Here is a 22,540-nt window from a genome sequence, read left to right on the forward strand (position 1 = left end):
TGTTCTAAGACGGTGAAGAGCGTTTTCTCTTGGTCCTTTTTGGACCTAGTGTCGTACGATTTCTGCTCTGTCGACACCATGGTGGCAGGCGCTCTCAGGAAGGAGAGACTAAAAGGCTATTGTCACCACTCTTGTAGTCACGGAGTAGGACTCCCAGACCTCTATCTCCCTTGTATAGGAGTACCTGCGACGTCAAGAGACACAGAAACGAGAAAAAATAGAAGAAAAGGACCAATATAACAGAGTTATAAATACCTAATGTTATATAGATAGTTCAAAAGTTCAAAACTTGTATTGTCATAAAATACAGAAATGTTAATTTTTAAAAATTTAGGTTTAAAAATAATAGTTTTTGATATTTTTTATATTTCATATTATATGTATACATAATATTATTATAGTTAATTTAGGTTTCTCAGATATTGTTTACAATTAGCCCATCAGTTTACATTTACGGTAATGAATAAATAATGGTCACTGTTAAGGATGGAAATAAAACAAAAATATATTTTTGGCGCCTACTTTAAGTTATAATTCCAACTAATTTTAAATAAACGCATGAGATGTGTATTATTTACAATTAATTTTTTCGGTCTTGAAGTTTTAAAAATAAGAAATGTAAAAAAAATCTTAGGTGTAGTTATGCAAAAAATCAGTAGTTGTCATTGCAATAAAACAAAATATCAGTTGTTATACAAAAAAATCAGTGATGGTCACACACGTACTTTAGCCACATTTAGCCATCTACATCTATGGGATTTTTGAATTCATACCGAACTCTGTCTCCTAAAGTATTTAGAGCAGCAGTAGAAAGGCGACTTATAATTTGATTTAAATTAATTACACTAACATATTTTTCATTCAATTCAAAGAATGTTTTAGGTCATTGCAACAGTTCATCGCAACCACTTCAAAGTCAGTTTTTTCAAAAAATGTCCTGAATTATACACGCATATTTAAGGCGCTCAGAGCAACAGTGGCCTAACCACAAAAACGAAGTTTTTAGATAAATGCAAACTTTACATTGCACTTATGGGATGGCGCTACAAATTATGTAGAGCCATTTAGCCAAATATAGAGGTAGTTTGTTTAGACCCTTCTTAATCCGAAGATTTAATGTTGCTGCTTTTATTGATATATTAATCTAAAAATGCTTAATTTGTGGGTTAGGCCACTGTTGCTCTGAGTGTCCCATTTATGAAACTTCTTCCCAGGAAATTGCACTAACATGAAATCTCCCCTCTTATATATCCACTGGTTCAAGTCACTGTCAACGTCATTTTCTTCCAGTATAGTTTCTTTTTCCATGTACCCCTCAAAGTCACTTATATCATTTATACTACTACCAGATTCGACCCACTCTTCCTCAGTTTCAGAGTCAGACCATTCTTTTTGACACTTCTTTTTGGTCCTCTTTAAAACCATTTTATTTTCTTTTTCTTGCAGTTTTAACTGTTTTGCTTTTTCTTTCTCTTCTTTCATCTTTGCTGTTTGTTCAGCTCTCAATCTTTTTGTTCTTTCTAGTTCCAATTTATCCTTTTTTTTTTCTTAAATGGTATTCTTGCCGCTGTTTAGATGATGCAACAAATGGAATCTTCTCTTTCTTTCGTATTTTATTTCCTGTATCATCTATTTCAGGCCAATGCAATGCTTGTTTGAGAGGAGTTGGGGTTGTCTGACCATGTCTGATTCTGCTTGTCGGTTGGAGTATATAGATCTGCAATGGCAACTGTAGACACCCGATTAATATTTGAAGGCCCTTGCTGCGGCTCATGTACAGAAATATCACTTAAAGGAGTGGTTTCTGTTTCGAGGTCCTCAGATTCAGGATTTTGTGATGTTGCTGCAGGGGCATCGGAAACTACTGATACGTTACTTTCTTCCCTGCTTTCCCTATTTAATTCTGTACAAGTGTTTAATACCTTCCTGTAAAATTCAAAAAGTGCTAGAAATTTATTTTCTCCTGTCCATTCATAATTGATTTCTTTAAAATCAGTTATCAACTTTGCGTCAAGATGTTTCTCTAAAAAGGCCAAGCCATCTTTGAATTCTTGTTTAGTTTTATCAGAATTGTGAACTTTAAGAATTGGTAAGTTATTAGTTTTTCTTCTTTTGGAAATTGAATAGCTTCAAAATTCCACGGTACAAGACCACATCTTCGAAATCCATTCCTCAAAATTTATTTATTAATCCTTTTTTGAAGGACCTGCTCAAGTAAATGACAAAAGTCTCTTTTCTGTAAAACTGGATTCGCGAGGTATTCATTTCACCAATGTTTCACCTTTTGCTTCCACCCTTCCTTGAATGTTTTAAATACTGCGACATCCATCGGTTGTAGGAGTTGGGTAGCATTCGCATATAATGCGATCAAAATTATACCATTTTCATCTTGTATGGTAAGTTAGATGGGAGACGTGACCATTTATAAAAAGGATTACTGGCAAAACAATCTTCTCGAATTAACCATGGGTGAAATAGATTAGTGATATCATTATATATAATAAAACTAAGTTGATAAAATGTGTGTGCCGATAAAACTTAAAAAGGATTCCCGATACGATAAAGGGACTTATATAGTGCAATAGCCCTTTATCCCCCCTCGAACAAGTAAGTTCCCGTTTTAACTTAAAGGGCGTATTTTTAAAGATATAAGGGCTTTTCCTAGCAAGCTTGGCTAGCCTAGACCTGGCTCCTCCACCAAATTTTTAAATATTCCCAATTTTGCCCCTTCGCCAAACTTTTAAATATTCCGGTATTAACATCATTATCATCATTATATATAATAAAACTAAGTTGATAAAATGTGTGTGCCGATAAAACTTAAAAAGGATTCCCGATACGATAAAGGGACTTTATCGTAGCCCTTTATCCCCCCCTCGAACAAGTAAGTTCCCGTTTTAACTTAAAGGGCGTATTTTTAAAGATATAAGGGCTTTTCCAATTCCTCAACTTGAAAATTAAGTGAAGTAGTGGCGCCATCTGTTGTCGAGTAGTTGAACTCCATTCAGAACAACGATTATTTGAGTTGCGTTTCGAATGGCGCTGCGGGCAATTACAGCATGTGTAGCAATGACGCGAAATTTGAAATTCCAATTTCAACAAAGTCTTAAATTACATTTGTTTCTATAATAAAGTTATTAAATTTTGTGTATTTATACAGCATTAAGTAGCTTTTATTTTGGAGTTGAAGCGAGATAAGTTTAGTTATTCAAATTATTAATTATTAATTCTGAAAATATTTAAAAATTTAAGTTTTCAAATTTCGCGCCTTTACTACATTTCCAATTAAATTAGCTTTTAGTTTTACAATTAACAAAGCGCAAGGACAAACTTTAAAATATTGTGGCATTAACCTCAAAGAACCCTGCTTCTCTCACGGTCAGCTATATGTAGCTTGCTCAAGGGTAGGAAATCCGAAAAATCTATATATATACTCCAGACAATAAAATGAAAAACGTTGTTTATAAGCAAATAGTGTAAAAAATGAGCGAATGTTTTCAATAAATTTTTTTACTATTACGTCATAGTTTATTTTTTTATTGCAACTACCGCGTAATCTCATATCAACTCCCGGGCGAAGTCGGGTATTATAGCTAGTATATTCATAAAAATTTGGACCATTATCCATCCTGAGGCGAATTTACCGATTCCCTACCTTTCAGGAACACTATTCGAAATATCTGGCGCTACCCTGTCATACTTAAAGACCACCATTGGAGGTGCTACTTTTCTTTATGCATTTGCTGTAACCAATACAGTTATTAAGCATTCTTTTTCATCTGAATTCACTCGTTGATATACATTTTTTGCCCTCTGCTTGCTAGTACTTTATTACCTTTGGGGTTCAGTATCAGTATGTGGCACCAAATGACCATAACTATTTTTTACCATATTATAGTCATAATCAGTAGATGTCTTCCCTAGTTTTAGCAAAAAAATAACCTCAAAAAATTTCAAAGACCTGTTAACGTTTTTGTAAAATGCGCATTAAAAGCTTTAACTTGAAACTGTATTATAAAGTACTATAGAAATTTTATTACAGCCAAAATTAAAAATTACCTTTCTTAACACTTTCACTGAGAAAATTTAAGAATATTAGTTAAAACGTGAGATACACTCAAACATTAACCCTTTCGCTGCGTCAAATAAATACATATCGCTGACCAGTGCGGCAGTAGTTTTTTAACACTAAATGCGATATTTTTTCAACAATTGTTTTTTGTACATATGTTAAAACGGATTATTATAATTTTTCTTCTGAATTTTTGCAAGACGCACATGTGCGCTGTACGCAGTTTTCAAGGAATTTCTTTTAAAAATGCGGAGGACGCACTTGTGCGCTTGATACAAATTTTTGTATTTAGTAAATTAAATCGACTTTTTTGATCTAAACTAAAATTTTATTCATTCAAACAGGATGTAAAATAAACAAATAACATATAATGTAAAATAAAAGTATACAAAATATTAATTTTTTCCTAATGTCTTTCTATATTGATACATGATATTCTCTGAAACATTTGCCTAAGCAGAGGCCAGGTTTATCGGGACATTCTTGACAATGATAAATAGTATCCTTACGTATCTTATTTTTATTGCATGTCCGACATTTTTTTCTAAGAGTTTTACCACGTTCATTATGTAACTCAATTTGAAGGTGTGTGGTTTACACCCGAAGTAACTGCTACTTATGCCGTTACAACTGCTGTTCCTTGACATTTTTCTGTTAATAACTTTTCAAGTATTGACAATCGAAACTTATAATATGACATTTTGTTATTTCCGTGGTACTTATTATACAATCTATGAGCATTTTGCAAATATAGCTGAAACAAATGTATGCCAATTTTTTTGTACCAACGTAAAGTTTTGCGTGTCGGCGGATAATAAGAAGACATTTGGTCTTGAAGATCTACTCCGCCCATATATTTATTATATTGAATGATTGGCAGTGGTTTAATTTTCTCATCCCCTCGTCTATTTCTTACGGTTACCATCTCATTTTTATATTCAGTTGAAATGTAAATGATATCTCTTTTGTCTCGCCATTTTCCAACCATTACGTTGTTGAGGTACATACTTTTGGTCTGGCCTTTTTTTAACTTTGCGTCTACGACGTTTTTTGGACAGCCTTTCCTATCTTTTCTCAGAGTGCCTGTACAAAAACTATTTTTATCCAGTAGTAATTTGGCCAAGTTATAACTATTGTAATAGTTGTCCATATGAAGCGAATGTCCATGGTCGAAAAAATTACGCATTAGGTGTAGCACCACTCTTTCTGTATGAGACTTACCAGCAGTTGCATCACCTGCACCAGCATATATATGGATATCCAAAATTGTTGAATCGGCTTCTGTCAGCATATAAAGCTTTACTCCATACTTATGTCGTTTCTTAGGGAGATATTGCTTGAATACCAGTTTTCCTTTCCACAAGATCATAGATTCGTCTAGAGATAAATACTTTCCTGGATAGTATACCGTCTTCATTTTGTTATTAAAATGATCTAGCAAGGTTCTTACCTTATATAGTCGATCTACTGGAACTGGTTCATTTTCTTTTACATTTTCGGCAAAATGAAGGCATCGCATTATAAGCAAATAGCGGTCTCTACTCATGTATGAAGAAAAACAAGTCGAAAATAATCTATTTTTCTTCCAGTAGTCTTGTATGCTAGGCAATTGGATTGTTCCTGTATGGAAGGTTAATCCAATAAATATTAGCAATTCCGATATTGTTAATTCCTTCCATAGGGAAATCCTTGAACGGTCACATCCTTTGCTGGTAGAAAGAACTTCAACTGCATAACTGTTAGTTTGTAAGACAATCATATTTAAAAGTTCATCGTCAAACAACAGCCTAAACCAATCGTACGCACTATCACCAGGACTATCGACTAACAATCCACTTCTTTTTGTAAATGGAATTTGTTTCATACCGCTAGTTGTTTCGGTCCATTCATTGTCTGTAATCTGTACGTCAGGATTATCTGCAACGGTATTATTTAACTCGTTCTGTAGTACATCATCCTCAGTATCACTTCCAGAAGAGTCTTCCGAAACATTTTCAATTTCAACTAAAAATATTAATTTCAGACCACAAGTTTATTATTACATTTATTTACTTACAGTTATCTACATCAGAGTCTTCATAATCTTCATCTGAGTCTGAATTATATAAAAACTGCATCAATTCCTCAACACTCAGATTTTTTTCATTTCTCACTTTCACGGTCTTACGTCTTTTTACGCCTGAAGGTCCAGCTTTATTTAAATCAGCCATTATTATACAAATAATTAAACTTATAATCACACTAAACCGTTTGAAACGACAACACCTTTGAAAACCTAACTATGTGAGTAACTGATCTGCGACGCCACCTATGAATAGCTCTGCAAACCTAACCACATGATTCACCGAGCCGCGACGCCACCTATGAATAGAAGTGACCTTTAATAAAATGCGGACAAAGTTTCCTTGATCTCCTGAAACTGAGTCAATTTTAAATGTATATGGAAATCACCATATACATAGGCCGCTCATGTGCGCCATACGCATTTTACAAAGAAATAGGAGGGCGCGCATGTGCGCTTTACGCACCGAAAGGGTTAAAACACCATATTGGAAATATTGCACAGAAAAACTTCAAACTCGGCTAGTGGCATCTAGATGTCGCCAGGTCTTCATAAATTATGAAATCTCAATGTAATAATGGTTGCCTATCAGTATTTGCACCTTTTTTTCCTAAGAGTGACAACTACTTATTCATTTCCTTAGGTACAATTATTTCTTGTTTAAATAATCTCTACACAAAAAATGATCTTTGTACATATTGTGTTTCTCTAAACATTTATGTGGTATGTTCTGGAGCATCCTTGGCCCTTGATACCAAGTAAACGTTTCTGGATTTTTTCATTGCGTATAAAACATAGTCCATCATACTGAACAATATTGTTTCTTGGTATTTCTGTAAAAAAGTCGTCATTACCTAATGCCTGATTTAAATTTCTAACATGTTTTTCTTTCATTGTTGATGTTTCAGCTTTTTGATTATTGTCTTTGTTTTCAATATACAGTTTTTAATAGGCTTTTCTTTTTTATTTGTGATTTTTTGTTGTTTTTCCTTCCGTTCTGCAGATTTCAATAGTCTTTTTTGTCTATTTTCTGTTTTTTCTCTTTTTTTGACAAAGCTGGATCTTTCAGTTTGTCTAACTCCTTTCCTGGCAGGGGTATTTGGTACATTCAAAAAATTGTTTATGTCTGACATATTTTTCATATCTAACATGTCTACTAATACTTGCTGCTCGCTAGTAGACAGTATGGGAGTTATATCACAACATTCGTCAGTACGATTATATTCTTCAATATCTTCTAAATATTCTACAGTACTATTAAAGTTAACTGCATTGGTACATATTTCTTTGGTGGTTTCTGGTTGGTTAACTTCATGTAATCTTTCGTCCTCTAAAATGATTGTGTCACTGTTAAAGTTCCTTCTCCTTCTTCATGTGTCGTGCTCGATTATTGAACGTTGGCTATCAAATTGGCTATAGCAATTTTGTTAACGGCAGCTCGGAAAAGGGATGCAGAGGATCTGTTATACCATTCTCTCAGGTTTTTAAGCCATGACGTTCTTCTTCGACCTGGCCCTCTTCTTCCGTCTACCTTGCCTTGTATTATTAAGTGGAGTATATTAAAGTTTAAGTGTTAAAGTTTAAGTTTATGTGTTAAAGTTTAAGTTACTGAAATCTTTATTTTGAGTATTGTCGATAATAACAGGCATATTATCAAAGTCATCATTTAACTCTAAGAGGGCGATGTCCATTCTTATTCCTATTTCCATAGCGAGAAATTTTGATATTATTTGAGTTTATAAGATTGTTTGAAATCGTGATTAGAATAGATTTAACTTGATTAATATCATCTGTGGCTGAATTTGGTTCTTGAAGATTGAAAATCAGTAGATTGTTTGCCTTTTTTTTACTTTCGTGCAATTCGCTTAACACTTCTTCTGTCGAGAAAGGCAGAACTGCAGAAATAATTGATGGCCTTTTTCTGTATAATAACTGCACGAAGTTCTGAAGCCGCTAAACCAGTGCAGGTTTCATTAGGGTCCACTGTATTTTTGTTACACTTTGTTAACTGTTTTTATGTTTTTTAACTTTAGTGCTAGTTGACCGATAGGATGTAAGGTAATCAACATATTTAGTACACTTGTACTTCTCAATAAAGCTACCTGAGAGCAAAGTCGCGTAATCAACATATTTAGTACACTTGTACTTCTCAATAAAGCTACCTGAGAGCAAAGTCGCCCATTTTCTCTATAGCTTTCTGATTTTTTCCGTGTGGAATTTTTCTTTGACCTGCTGACATACTATTTCATTCATAAAGTCTCTTTTTTACCGTATTATCAAGATTGGTATTACGCAACATTTTTTGCACATCTCGCCTTGGTGTCCTTTTTGTTGGAGATGGTGTGCTTGAAAGTTTTGACTTTAATCTTTGATTTTATTTTTTGGATAAAGCTAATTTTCTCTCCTGTTGTTCAAATCCCTCCTCGGCTAACTGTAATTTTTTTCTCAATTTTTTCTATTTTCTCTTGCCGTTCTTCTGCCTGATTCTACTCGACTAGTTGAAGGGAGTGTTATAAATTAAATCTGTTGAATAAATGAAGAAACGGAATAGGTACATATTATCCTATGCATAAAAATTTGTTTCTACTGCTAAATTTTTTATGTAAATTTTCAAAATCCTTAAAAAATGTACATATAGATTAACATGGCTGTAAAAAAAGAGTTTTTTTGTTTAAAGCTATTAAGACCCTAAATATAACTTGCTATTAGAATAAACACTACACTCCATGGACAATTTTCAACTCCATGGAGTTGAGGTCCACGGAGTTGAGAGAATTAAACATTTGCCATGTGTGAAGCTATATATTTGAGGTTAGGAAACAATCTAAATGTTTATATTTTGATTTAAACTAATAAAAACTAAGTTCTCAATTTAGTAGTACAGAAAACGACAATAAATATCGTTCTCATACCATTATATCGACAACAGATGGAAACTCTTTGGTTACTACCTCCGCGACTTTCAAAAATTATAAGCCATACGGGTACCGAGACGAACATTAAGATGAGGGAATTTTAAATAATTCACGTCTCATCTGCTCAGCGCGGTAAAGTTCCAACGAAAAGGTTTTTTAAGTACTCCACAAAAGAGTAAATGAATTAAAAATGTATAAACATTTTCAATTTCTTTGCAACCTGAAAATGCAGCAGCATTATACTCTAGTTTAATCGGAGAGTGCAGGAAGAGTCTTTTGCCCTCATCAGTAGTCCCATATCCCCTTCTCTGTTTTAAAAATTCGTTTTCTTTTTTTAAATTAGGAAGTATTTTATTTACCTGTAGTTCTTCAATGTTAATTTGATCCTTTGGTTCACAACAAATTATCCTTGTGTCACAAATTTTTTTACACTTACGGTTAACTTTCACTGCACAGGACACACGAAAAATATTTTCACACTTTACATAAATGTGTTAAATTCTTAGTAGTTTATGTTTTACAACATTTAAATGGCTTTTCTTCAAAATCTTGATCTTTAATTACACAGAGAGCACTTTCAGGCTGCTTCTCACTTGCGGCCATCTTGGTAATCAATTCAGGAGTATTAATACATCTCTTCTCAGTACCAGACAATGTATCTAAGATGAGTACCAGAGATGTTTGGTTGGAAATTTTTTACTGGTGTGCAGTGAGTTGGAAATATAGAAATATTGTTTTTGATGGTATTACATTTACTTAGGGTTGGTAGGGTTTACATTGTCCATTCTTTCCACATGTTAAAAAGATATTTATTTAATAATGGGCAAGATCAATTATATAACAATAAAGAAATTTGATTTTTCAATTGATTATAAAGTATTACATAAATACATACATTTATCCTGGATAAAACCATTCCAATCCTGATTTTCGTTTAAAATTAGCAGGAACCTATTTACAGTTTCTTCTCCCAGCTTTCCTTCAAAATACTTAAGTGCTTGGAGATATTGTTTACATTTACTATTAACAGACTCAGATGTGCCACAAAATGTTGAATAGGCACTAACATTTTTTGCACAAATTTTTTCAAAGTGAACATTTTCAATATTAAATGGGCATAATCCTGAAGATTTAAATCCGTTCTGAATAATTTCCTCATTTATATGATTTAGTGCCTTTTCAAAAACATACCCAAAATGATATTTCTGAAGTTTAATGCCATCGTTGTCCACTCTCCACTATTGCACTTCATTTTTGTATGCTAATTTTGAGAGCCTAAACACTGATGTATCCATAGGTTGTAGCAGGTGAGTTAAGTTGGAATACAAAGCTACTAGTTATATTTCATTTTCTTTACAAAAGTTAAACAAATGCAACGTTAGATGAGAAACATGCCCATCAACAAAAAATATAATAGGTTTTTTAATATCCTCTCATGAGCCACGGATTAAATATATTGGTGATGTATTCGTAAAATGTTGTAGAACTCATCCATCCATTATCTGAAGTTCCCAGAGCCCATTCTTTTGGAATACTTTGTGATAAGGTAATCGACCAACTATTATCACTTTTAGAAAAAAGTTCGAGATTTTAGGATACGTAAAATGGGTGAGATTGCTCTCCCTGGGTGACATTGATCATCTGTCGTTGTATCACATATATGTAGATACAACCGGCAACAATGTAAAATTGTTTCTGAGCGTGGCACTATTCATGTCTTGGATCAAGATTAGTGATCTAGACATTGATCAAGTGATCAATCTAACCCCACGTTACGTACGTTCCAGAAATTAATTTATAATTTTTGCAGATTTAAGAATATCAATCAAAATGGGAAGAACGTACAAAAGACAATAGAGAGTTTTTAAGCCCCTTATTTCAGTAACGTTAAACGTTATACGTTATTCTGCTCATGCGCAGTAACAGAAAAATAACGTATTACTTTTTTAGCGGATAAGGTATCCCCTTATTTAGGTAGAAATAAGGTTAACGTTATTAAGGGATTACGTATTTGTAAGATTGGCAAATGACGTATATCCAAATCATAAAAAACGAAAAAATAAGTCATATGAGGTGAACCAAAGACATCTAGAATAAAAAATATAGTAACGATGTATAAAATTGTAATCAAAATTTGTTTTTCTTAAAAACTATCAGGTAATAAACATATTATATAATTGAATATAATCTGCTTGGCAACACTGGTAGTTTAATTCTAAATTACACCCATTTCTTTGACACTTGACTGAATTGTCTTGTTAAACTTAGGATATTAGGATGGATGTTTTGTATTCCTAAAGTGATAAATTTTCTTTGGTGGACGTCTTATTTTCTTCCATTATGGCAAATAATTCAATAAAATAAGTTACAGCTCACAACTGTCGTTTTATAGGTTACGTTTGCCAAATGTCAATTAACGGTTATCTGTTTGCGAAGTGTCTGAAAGGTTTTAAAAACTATTTTAAGTAAATACGTTATCCCTTACTTATTTCTCAATGCTCATGACAAGTATAACGTTTTACGTTTAACGTACGTCAAAAAGTAGAGGGTCTAAAATCTCTCTAATTAGGCAGTAGAACATATGGCAATTTTAATGAACAACAAGTTAATCAGGCGTTGCACGATGTATTGGACAATGGATTATCGCTAAGAAAAGCCGCAAAAAATACAAATTGTCCTACGGAACTTTAAATAACAAGTACCATGAAAGGAAGATTAACAAAACAGGTGGACAATCTGTATTCACATATGAAGAAGTAGCCATTATAAATAGCATTTTAACGTGTGCAGATTGGGAATTTCCTCAAGTGCAATGGATTTGAGAATGTTCGTCAAAAGTTTTTTGGACAAAACTGGTAGAAGTTGATCTAGATCTAAGGAGAATATTCCTGGAATTGACTGGGTAAATAGCTTGTTGAAGAGACCCGGAGGTATTGCTGGTAAAAGATTAGCAACTAATATTAAAAAAAGATGGGCAGTAGTATCTTCGGACCTGATTAAAAAAATACTTTGACAATTTACAACAAACGATTGAAAATGTTCCAGTTGAAAATATTTTTAATTACGACGAATCCAACGTCTCAGATGACCCCGAAAAAAATTGCGCATCTACCGAAGAGGTACTAAATATCCCGAAAAAATATGCAACCATTCAAAATCTGCTACATCGATAATGATTTGTGGATCCGCCTCAGGTATACTTCTGCCACCTTACGTCATATACAAGGCGGAAAATTTATGGGATACTTGGACAGAAAATAGTCCCAAGGGCAGTCCAGGCTGCGAACAGCCATGTTGCTCACTGGGGACACGATATAATCGAACCTCCCATGGTTGGATTGATATGTCAACATTCAATGATTGGTTTGTCACTTGCTTCTTACCACATGCTAGGCGACTCGATGGAAAAAAGGTGTTAATAGGGGACAACCTAGCATCTCATTTTAATCCAGATGTTCTGAGACAATGTGAAGAAAATAATATAATATTTGCATGCTTACCAGCCAACTCTACTAATATTTGCCAGCCATTGGATGTCGCATTCTTCAGGCCCTTAAAAGAAAGCTGGAGGAAGACTTTAACATCATGGAAAATGCAAAATTCCAAAACCTCTGGCATTCCGAAAAATCAATTTCCTAAGCTATTAAAGCAAACACTTGAAATCATGAATAAAGTACCACCTAAAAATCCAGACGGAGAGAAAAGTGCTGTAAAAAGAAATTTACTTTCTGGTTTTGAAGCATGTGGCATTGCACCATTCAACCCCAATCGAGCTTTGGAAAAGCTACCACAAGACGCTATTGATCAAGTCAAGCTTAGATGCTCTCTTACTAACTTTTTGAAATACTTGAGGTACAATTCCGGCTCTGAAAAACCTAGACGTAAAAGAAAACTGTTAGCAGCTGAACCTGGTCAAAGTGTTACAGCACCTAAACCATCAGAGGAGTCCAGTGATGATGATTCAAATGAAAACCTGGAATTAGATGACAGCAACAGTGATGTTGACATTAACAAAGATGAAGAGGAGGTTGAACACTTCTGTCCTTCATTAGAAAACATCACAAAGGGAAAATTCCTGTTAGTGAGATTTTTGTCTGGTTCTCGGAAAAAGACGGAATTTCGCTATGTCTGACAGGTAAAAGGAGTTTTAGAAGGAGAAGAAATCGAAGTTCAAGGCCTTAAATCAGCAGGATCGAGGAAGATTTTCAAAATAATTGAAAATTATGTATCCACTGTTCTATTCAAGGAAGTAGTTGCCTTACTACCAGATCCGACACTTGAGACGATTTCTGATAGGATACAAAAATATCATTTTCGCGGAGAAATTAATATAAAAGAATGTTAAATCAAATTTTCTTTTTTTATATAAATTGTTCTGAATTGCATTTTTAGTTGTTAAAATGTTTTTTTTAGTATACATAAAGAATAGTACAATAAAAATAGTGTGATCATTCTCACCCCGCATGATCAATCTCACCCCTTTGTAAAAATTCGAAAAACTGTCTGACCGAATTAGTTAGGGTTAAAATTGATCATATTCTATTTAAAAGCACTACTGTTTCATGCTATAAAATCATCATGATCAATCTCACCCGTCACGGGTCTAAGATTGATCACCCTTTTTTTATAAGTGGATTTTCTTAATAATTAAAACAAAATTAGTGTTAAGTCACTACTCTTTAGATATTAATATAACACGTGAAATGTTTAAATATAGAACAGTCACAAAAACGTTTAAAATATAAATCAAATAAAGTTAAAATTGATCAATCTCACCCCATATCAGGTGACTAAATGACTATGCGCCTTCCATTTTTCGATTGAATATCCATTAAAGTGTTGCAGTATTGATTTATTTTAATAGAAGTGTAAATTTTCCAAAAATCAAAAAAAGGTAGGCTTAAAAAATATGCTTTTTGAAACCAGTTATTGACATACCTATTTCAAGAAAAAGCGTTTGTTGTCAGTCCATTTATTGACATTTAAAATTATGACAAATTGTAGAAATATGCTCAGATGTAATAAGTATCTAAAGCTCACAAAAAACAAAATATAAGTAATGGTAGGGGAGCCCAAGCGGAAATTTTTGTAGTAACTCGAGCGCGTCAGACTATCATATGGGGAGAAACCTGGTACCCTGTAGATGTACCTCTACCATATATTGGCTCTAAACATAGGGGAGTTCGTTAAGGGGGGCCGAAAAAATCTATCTATCACGGATGGCGGATATGGGGTGGGGAGTTACTTTAAAATTTTAAATTGGAGCCCCCATTTTTTATTGCTGATTCGGATTACTTACGTAAAAATAAATAACTTTTATTTGAAACATTTTTTCGAATTATGGATAAATGGCGCTATAATCGGAAAAAAACGATTGTTGGAAATGGAAAATTAAATTAAAAATGGAAAGTCCCACTAAAATGGAAAACTTAACTTTTTTTGGTTTTAGCACCTACTCTTAACCCAATAGGTCCCCAAAGCGCTCGACTGACTGCACATTTAGCATACTTTCCTCCCCTACTATAAGGCACTGTCAAATAATATACATAAATAAAAAAATACACCGCTTAGAATATAAAATTCAAAGCTTATTTAATAGAACACAGCCTCTAATTAGAACTTTTTATGCTTCAAATATATCAACAGGTAAGGAAAACTTATATTTTTGCCTCTCTCCTGTTCCCAGAATTTCTGGAATGGGCAGAACCTCTGAAATACAATTTTTAGTAATTCGTGATAAATCCTTTTTATCAAAAATAAAGTTTTGTTTATCCTGACTAATCGATTTCATGCACATGACTTCCACTTCACGTTTGTTATAAATCTTTTGTACGACACAAACGTATCGAAAAATAGTTTTATTCCGTTTGGCGCCACAAAACTTAGCCAGAATATAATCTCCAACAGAAAGGTTGTCCGTATTTGTTATCTCACAAAAGTCACTTTCGCCAAAAATATCTACATCATCTGAACTTTGGCTACTTTCTTCCCAGTCTTCTTCTTCAGAGCTTTCAAGAACTTCATTTTTTTCCTGTTTTCTTTTAGTATGCTCTTTTCTTTTCTTGTAGCCATCCTTTCTTCCTTCTCTTCTAATTTACGTTTCTTCTCAAGTTATTTTTTCGTTTAATAGTTCATCCAAGCATCTGAGGTAATGACTGATGGGATATTTTCTTTTATCTTCCGTTTTTTTTTGTAGCACGAAACAATATTTTAAAATAAAATAAGCTCAAATTACTTATCGGTATCTGATAAAATAAGGCTTGAACTTACATTTAGGTACTTCGTGGTTTCAAATATGTTACTTTTTATTTGTGTTTTTGCTAGCATTTAGGTATAGGGAATATAACATGAAAATAATCAGTATTTCTAAGGACTTCAAAACGCAAACAATATACAGGGTGTTCCATTTGAAATAAGAAAGTTCATTAGATTTCCAGAAAAACAGAAGATCTGACAACAACGTAATTAGCATTATAATATCGGCCGCATTAGACAACCCTCACCCACCAAAACCTGTAAAAATCGTGCAAGCCCTTTCCGAGCGAATTGAGGGTTTCCATACCTAAAACTCACTCTATACTCAACAAATAAATAGAATAAAAAGCATACCTTTCAAATCCTGGATAGTGTTTTGGAGTTGTCTCTTCTCCTTTAATCCGGAAATTTTCCTTTCTTAACTGTTGATTTTTATTATTCAAGTCAACAACTTGATTCCCGCTCCTCGTTTTAACGTTGCTATCGGTTCTTGCAATGATTCTATAAACTTATCAGTTATTTTTACAGTTTCTAGATCTCTTTGATGAGCTTCAATATCCCTGGAATATGCATCATTTAATTCTTTTTGAATTTCAAGGATTTCCGTATTTTTTTACCAGGAATTCAGTTTTCTCTTCAGCCTCTAAAAACAAATAGTAAGAAACCTAAATTTAGCAAAACATATACATGTTATATCCGTTTTTACCAACTAGCCTTAATAATGAAGTACCTACTTATTTCCCATCAGGATATATCAGGTGTCAGCCATCTGAATCGACGCATCCAGTTTCATTGTCAATGTCAGCGAGAACTACTACGTCCAGGCTTTCTCACGACCTCAGCATTTTGTTAAACATATAAAACCATTTGCCGGTGTTTAATATTTGTTCGTAATAATTTAGGTTTCATTCATGTAACTTAATTTCTTGTATTTTCAAAATAAAATATTTTTTAAAAAGTCAAAAAAGTTTTAAGTGATATAAAAATTGGCGCAGTCAGTAGGATCTGGAAACGTTGTTAGAACACGGAAAAGCCTAACTGACAACGGTGGATTCCAATCCTTTGATTCAGAAACGAACCATCCAAAAGGCAGAGCCGTCATCACTTTGCAGATATCTACGAATTAGGAACACCTGGTGAAGCCCCTGGTAGAGACGCTGTCGAAAACAAGACGACTAGATGTTTTTGGATTTAGTGTAAGTCTAATATTGAATCATCTCGTATATTATTATTATTGAATACTGTTCGATATTCCAATATTGATTATACTGAAAATCAATAAAGACAACTACATATTTATTCTCATTATTTGACGCTTATACTTTAAATCGTCAATTTTTTATTTATTTATTGTTATAAAACGCCTGAAACACGCACTCTTCGCTCATCGGGCAGTTATTATAAAAACATTTTTTAATATTAAATACAACCACTAAATATTTTTCTGATACCTTTTTAACCATTTGACGTTTATACTGTAAATCGTAAATTTTTTATTTATTATTGTTGTTTAAACACGTCTGAAACACGCACTTTTCGCTCATCAGATAGTTATTATAAAAACATTTTTCTGATACCTATTAAATACAACTACTAAATATTACTTTTTATTATCATTATTGTTATTATATACCTATCTGAAACACGCACATTTCGCTAATCGGACAGTTGTTATGAAAACATTTTCTGATTTTTTTTTATTTCTGATTATTATTTGATATTTAAATTGATTTATTTGACCATTTTTATTTTTATTATTTGATATATTGATTATTTCATATTTAAATTGTTTTATTTGACCATTTTTTTTTCTATTTTTGATATATTGACTACCTATTTTATTTATATTGATTTATTTGGCCATTTTTATTATTCGATATATTGATTATTTTATTTAAATTTATTTGATCATCATGACTGACAACAGTAACATTTCTCGCCCCGCAGTCCCCGTATCTCATATCGAGAATAAACCCGAAATAGAACCTTATAAACTATCCGAAATATTTTCGATCGTACCCGAATTTGAAGGCGATCAAATATTCTTACAAACTTTTCTAAATGCCTGTGATTATGCCTATAATATGTCTACGCGTGATCAAAAACAACTATTAGTAATTCACATAAAAAATAAAGAGCAGCGCAGCTCATAAGCTCTAGAAATCCATTATCGTATCTAGAAATCAAACAACTTCTTAATTCCCACTTTGGAGACACTAGAGACCTATCTTCTCTCATACAGGATCTACAGAGAGTCAAACAACTTCCAAATGAATCGGCTCTTACATTCCTCAATCGTGTCCAAGTCCTTAATGCAAAAATGCATGCCAATATCCAGAAATCTGGCCTCACTCCTGAAGAGAAACAAACCCAAATCGTACTAATCGAATCAATGGCGCTCAATACCTTATTGACCGGCCTTGATCCAAAAATTGCACATATTGTTCGTGCTAGTAATCCGAAAGACCTTCAAGCTCAGGTCCGCATCAGACGAGAGCTACAATTATCCTATTTCGAAATACATAAAACGAATCGTCCCAATCCTCCCAGACCCAATCAAAATAATCAACCCATTAGAAGACCAAACTTTCAACCACCTAGATGCACATTTTGTGGACGTATGGGCCACTCAAACAACGAATGTCGTTCTAGACAAAATTCCCAAAATAATTCACAGAATTTTAACGATACTCGAAATTTCAGTAGCTATCAAAACTTCAATAATGCCCAAAATAATGGCTTTCAGAGGCAAAACTTCAGCCCGAATAATACCTATCAAAACACTAGATCTAACGACCAACAAAGACCTCAGTTCAATCAAAATAACTCACAAATACACCCTTCGGTAATTCATAAGAACCCAAATTTTTCGAGCGATAGACAGAGAGCTCATTTCGTTAACTATGAACCTGACTATGTTAATGATTATACCTCAGATCCAATTGAAAGCTATCAGTATGACGATTTTTCCGATAATAATTATCCACCTCCCGATTTCTACCATTCATTCGATGAATCGATCGATTTAATTGATAGCCAATCATTTTCTCACAGTTCCAAATCAAAACCACCCACCAGACAATGCCATTTCAATGAGCGAACCTTTGTCTCAAGTAGAAAATCAGATCCAAACTCTAAATTTGGACAACATGAACCCGTCTCTGAATTTTCCAGATCAGGAATTCTTGCTGTAAACTCCAAAAATCTCTATTATATAACAGACGCAGCAAACAAATTTAAACTACTTATCGATACCGGTGCTGGTATCTCCATCTTTAAAGAAAATACCGCGAAAAATTTCAAACCTCGTTTTCCCGAAAGTATTACCATACAAGGTATTACAGACCAAAAACGTCTTGTCACCGAATCAACTTTAGTCCCGTTTCAAAAAGGAAGCCCCCATAAGGTATTCATTTATGATTTAGATATTGATTTTGATGGAATCTTAGGCCTCGATTTTTTTAACATTACGAATGTTCAATAGACATCAAGAACAAAACATTAATCACGAATTTTAGAACATTACCTCTCTACAAAGTGGAAACTGATTTCCATAACAATTATTCCCGTAAACAAATACAAAATCAAATTAAAATAGATCCCAGAACCGGGCAAATATTTAAATTAACGTGCCAAATGTCGAATACAGATGCAATTTTGTATAGAAAAGAAAAAGATGTCCACATATCCAACGCGTTAGTACACGTAACTGAAAAAGGTGAATTTCTGACATCCGTAGTAAACGCAAACGCAATGCCCAAAATCATCGATTTTTCTGATATCCAAATTGAACCCTACTCGAACCACCCTGTCCTAAATTTTCAGTCAAACGATGACTCCATAAATTATTGCCCTGATAAAATCAACCGAACTAACATCAAATCTCAACTTCGAATAGAACATCTTAACGAGGAAGAACAAGAACTAATTACAAATCTCTGCCTAACATACGAAGATATATTTTACTTAGAGGGAGACAACCTCACTTTTACCAGTGAGAGCAAACATCAAATAGAAACCAATAATGCCAAACCCATTTTTACGAAATCATACAGATATCCTCAGATCCATAAAGAGGAAGTAAAATCTCAAGTGAATAAGATGGTCAACGAAGGAATCATCCGACAAAGCATCTCGCCCTGGTCGAATCCTGTTTTGGGTTGTCCTCCAAAAAAGATGGACGCTTCTGGAGAACAAAAATGGCGAGTAGTAATAGACTATCGCAAACTCAATGAATGTACCATTGACGATAAATATCCTCTCCCTAATATCTCCGATCTCTTAGACAAACTTGGAAAATGTCAATATTTCACAACTCTAGATCTTGCCTCCGGTTTTCATCAGATCGAAATCGATCCCAAAGACATTCCTAAAACAGCTTTCTCCGTGGAAAACTGACATTACGAATTTACTCGTATGCCTTTTGGACTCAAAAATGCACCGTCCACATTCCAGCGTGTCATGGACAACATTCTCCTAGGTATTTTAAACGAGCGATGTCTTGTCTACATGGACGACATCATGGTATACTCTCCTACCATTCACGACCACATTTCCCGTCTCACTGAAGTCTTCAAACGTCTTCGAAATGCTAATCTTAAAATCCAGCCTGATAAATGTGAATTTCTCAGAAAAGAGGTAGCGTACCTCGGACATCTCATTACCCAAGATGGCGTCAAGCCTAACCCTTCAAAAGTTGATTGTATCCAACGATTTCCTGAACCAAAAACACCCAAAGACATAAAATCTTTCCTAGGCCTAGCCGGTTATTATCGTCGTTTTATCCCTAATTTTGCCAAACTCTCCAAACCTCTCACTAGACTACTTCAAAAAGACGTTGCTTTTAATTTTGATCCAGATTGTAGGCCAGCTTTTGAAGATTTGAAAAATGCTTTAATTTCTGACCCGATTCTAATTTATCCAAATTTTGAGGAACCATTTGTTCTCACAACAGACGCCAGTGCATTCGCCATCGGCGCTATTTTATCCCAAGGCCCCATTGGCAAAGATCTGCCTATAGCATACGCTTCACGTACCCTGTGTGGTGCTGAACCACGATATTCGACAATTGAGCGAGAACTCCTTGCTATCGTATGGGCTGTAAAACATTTCCGACCCTATCTGTTTGGAAGAAAATTCACCCTAGTAACTGATCACCGTCCACTCACCTGGTTATTTTCTATAAAGACCCTGGCAGCAGACTAGCTAGATGGCGCCTCAAGCTTGAGGAGTACAATTATAAAATCATTCATAAACCGGGAAAAACCAACAAAAATGCGGACGCCCTTTCTCTCGAATAAAAATCAATCACTTCAAAGAATGCGCGAATTTCCATAAGAAAATATTAATATTACCCTCAGATGATACGGAGTCTGACGAAGAGCCAAACGAAATCAATGAGGAAGAGATCACCGAACATTTCAATAGATTTGTCGATCTGTATAAAGCTATATCACTCATTGATTATTCTAAAATCGAAATATCTAACGAACAACTACTAGATAAATCGCATAAAAACATCATTACCTTCCTTAGGCAAAATAAAATGGAAGAAATGCATCACAAAATTTTAGACGACATTTTTGATGAAAACGAAATATATTTTAACTTATCAAAGCTTAACATACTTACTAGTAAAACTGTCAAAAATCGGAAATATTTTATCATTCTCCTTCTTTTTGATCCCGAAACGGTAGTACAACACTTATTCTATATCGTTAATGCAGACCGAGATAAATTTGACCTATCGCAAATCTATTACGTCGAAAATCAACTCGAATTACCAATTTTAGAAATTTTTTCCTTTATCTTTGCCGATAAAGAAATAAAAATCAGAATATGTCAAGAAGTCATTAAAACCCCAGAACAAGACGAAAACCCCCAATATTGGATCACTATCACCGTGGTAAAAGCAATCTCCATCGGCGAATAAATGAGACTATACGAAGAATAAAAGAAAAGTATAATTGGCAAAACATCACAAAGGATGTAGAAAATTTTATAAAAAATTGTGAAATCTGTCAAAAGGTGAAGATATGTAGGAAAAACTTAAGCAACCCGTTAGTCATTACCGAAACACCTAAAACACCATTCGAAATAGTTAACATAGATCTTTTCGAATACCCTACTAGAAATTACGCTCTAACTATCAGAGACGAGCTCACTAAATTTACCCACGCGTATCCCCTTGAAGACAAAACAGCTAAATCAATTGTCAATAATCTTATTGTCTTTTTCCAACACTATGGCACTCCATTACGCATACACTGTGACTATGGACGTGAATTTGACAATACCTTAATGAAAGACCTTTGTGAACTATACGACATAAAATTAACCTTCTCAAGTGTAGGCCACCCACAATCTAACGGTTCTATCGAAAGATTTCACGCAACCCTAAGTGAAATGATAAGAGCCAATCAAGCTGAAAATCCCGATGAACATCCGTTCAATGTTCTGCCTTATGCAGTTATTTGTTATAATAATACAAAAAATAAACCCATGGATTTACACCTTACAAATTGATTTTTGGACATACTTCTTTTAGACCACCCGAAATACTTTACAATGAAAAAGCCCTCATATCAAAATACGTTAGGGACTTAAGTAATCCTATGCAATATTTTTAATAAAGTGGCACGAGCCAAGACCGAAAGACAAAAAGAAAAAGCTAAAGAGAGATTCGATCAGCACGTGTCATCAAACCCTCCAGAATATAAAATAGGTGATAAAGTTTACGTCAAAGAATCGCAGATTAAAGACAAATCCCAAAATAAATTTAATGGCCCTTTCGAAATACAAGAAATCCACGTAAATTCCGCTACTTTATTGAATACACGAACAAATAGAACAATGAAAGTGAATTTTGATAGATTGAAACCCTATCATGAGTAATTTTCTTTCAGATTCCTCGGACTGATTCCAGTCATCTACCCCCAGTATACGTTAACCCCAATTAACAACACCGTTGGAGTCTTCTTTCATGAAGAAACCAATCTCAAAATTTCAAACGACAAATGGACAAATGGTATACAAAGACATGCAACCAATCAGAGATGTTATCGACAAAAAGGACAAGACAATTATTATCTTAGACAATTTATTAGATACTATTGAAGAAAATGTACCTCGAATGCTGGCATTCAAATCTGAAGTCCAAACTCACATAAGTCTCCTCAAACAAATATCTAGTTCCGTCAATCTTAAATATACAGAAATAATGACTGATACGAAACA

At 33.9% G+C, this 22,540-nt stretch overlaps 1 protein-coding gene across 1 annotated transcript; it reads right to left on the minus strand.

Annotated features, from left to right (window-relative positions):
• Positions 1 to 1,634: 1,634 nt before the first annotated feature.
• Positions 1,635 to 6,591, minus strand: LOC126891376 (piggyBac transposable element-derived protein 4-like). The gene is made up of 3 exons (XM_050660553.1): positions 6,129 to 6,591; positions 5,523 to 6,076; positions 1,635 to 1,922 (listed from the first exon to the last, which is right to left on the minus strand). Exons 1-3 carry the CDS (start codon positions 6,280 to 6,282, stop codon positions 1,635 to 1,637), a joined length of 996 nt encoding a protein of 331 aa, XP_050516510.1. The 5' UTR covers positions 6,283 to 6,591.
• Positions 6,592 to 22,540: the final 15,949 nt, after the last annotated feature.

The sequence above is a fragment of the Diabrotica virgifera genome, chromosome 9, assembly GCF_917563875.1.
Source record: "Diabrotica virgifera virgifera chromosome 9, PGI_DIABVI_V3a".
Lineage (NCBI taxonomy): Eukaryota > Metazoa > Arthropoda > Insecta > Coleoptera > Chrysomelidae > Diabrotica > Diabrotica virgifera.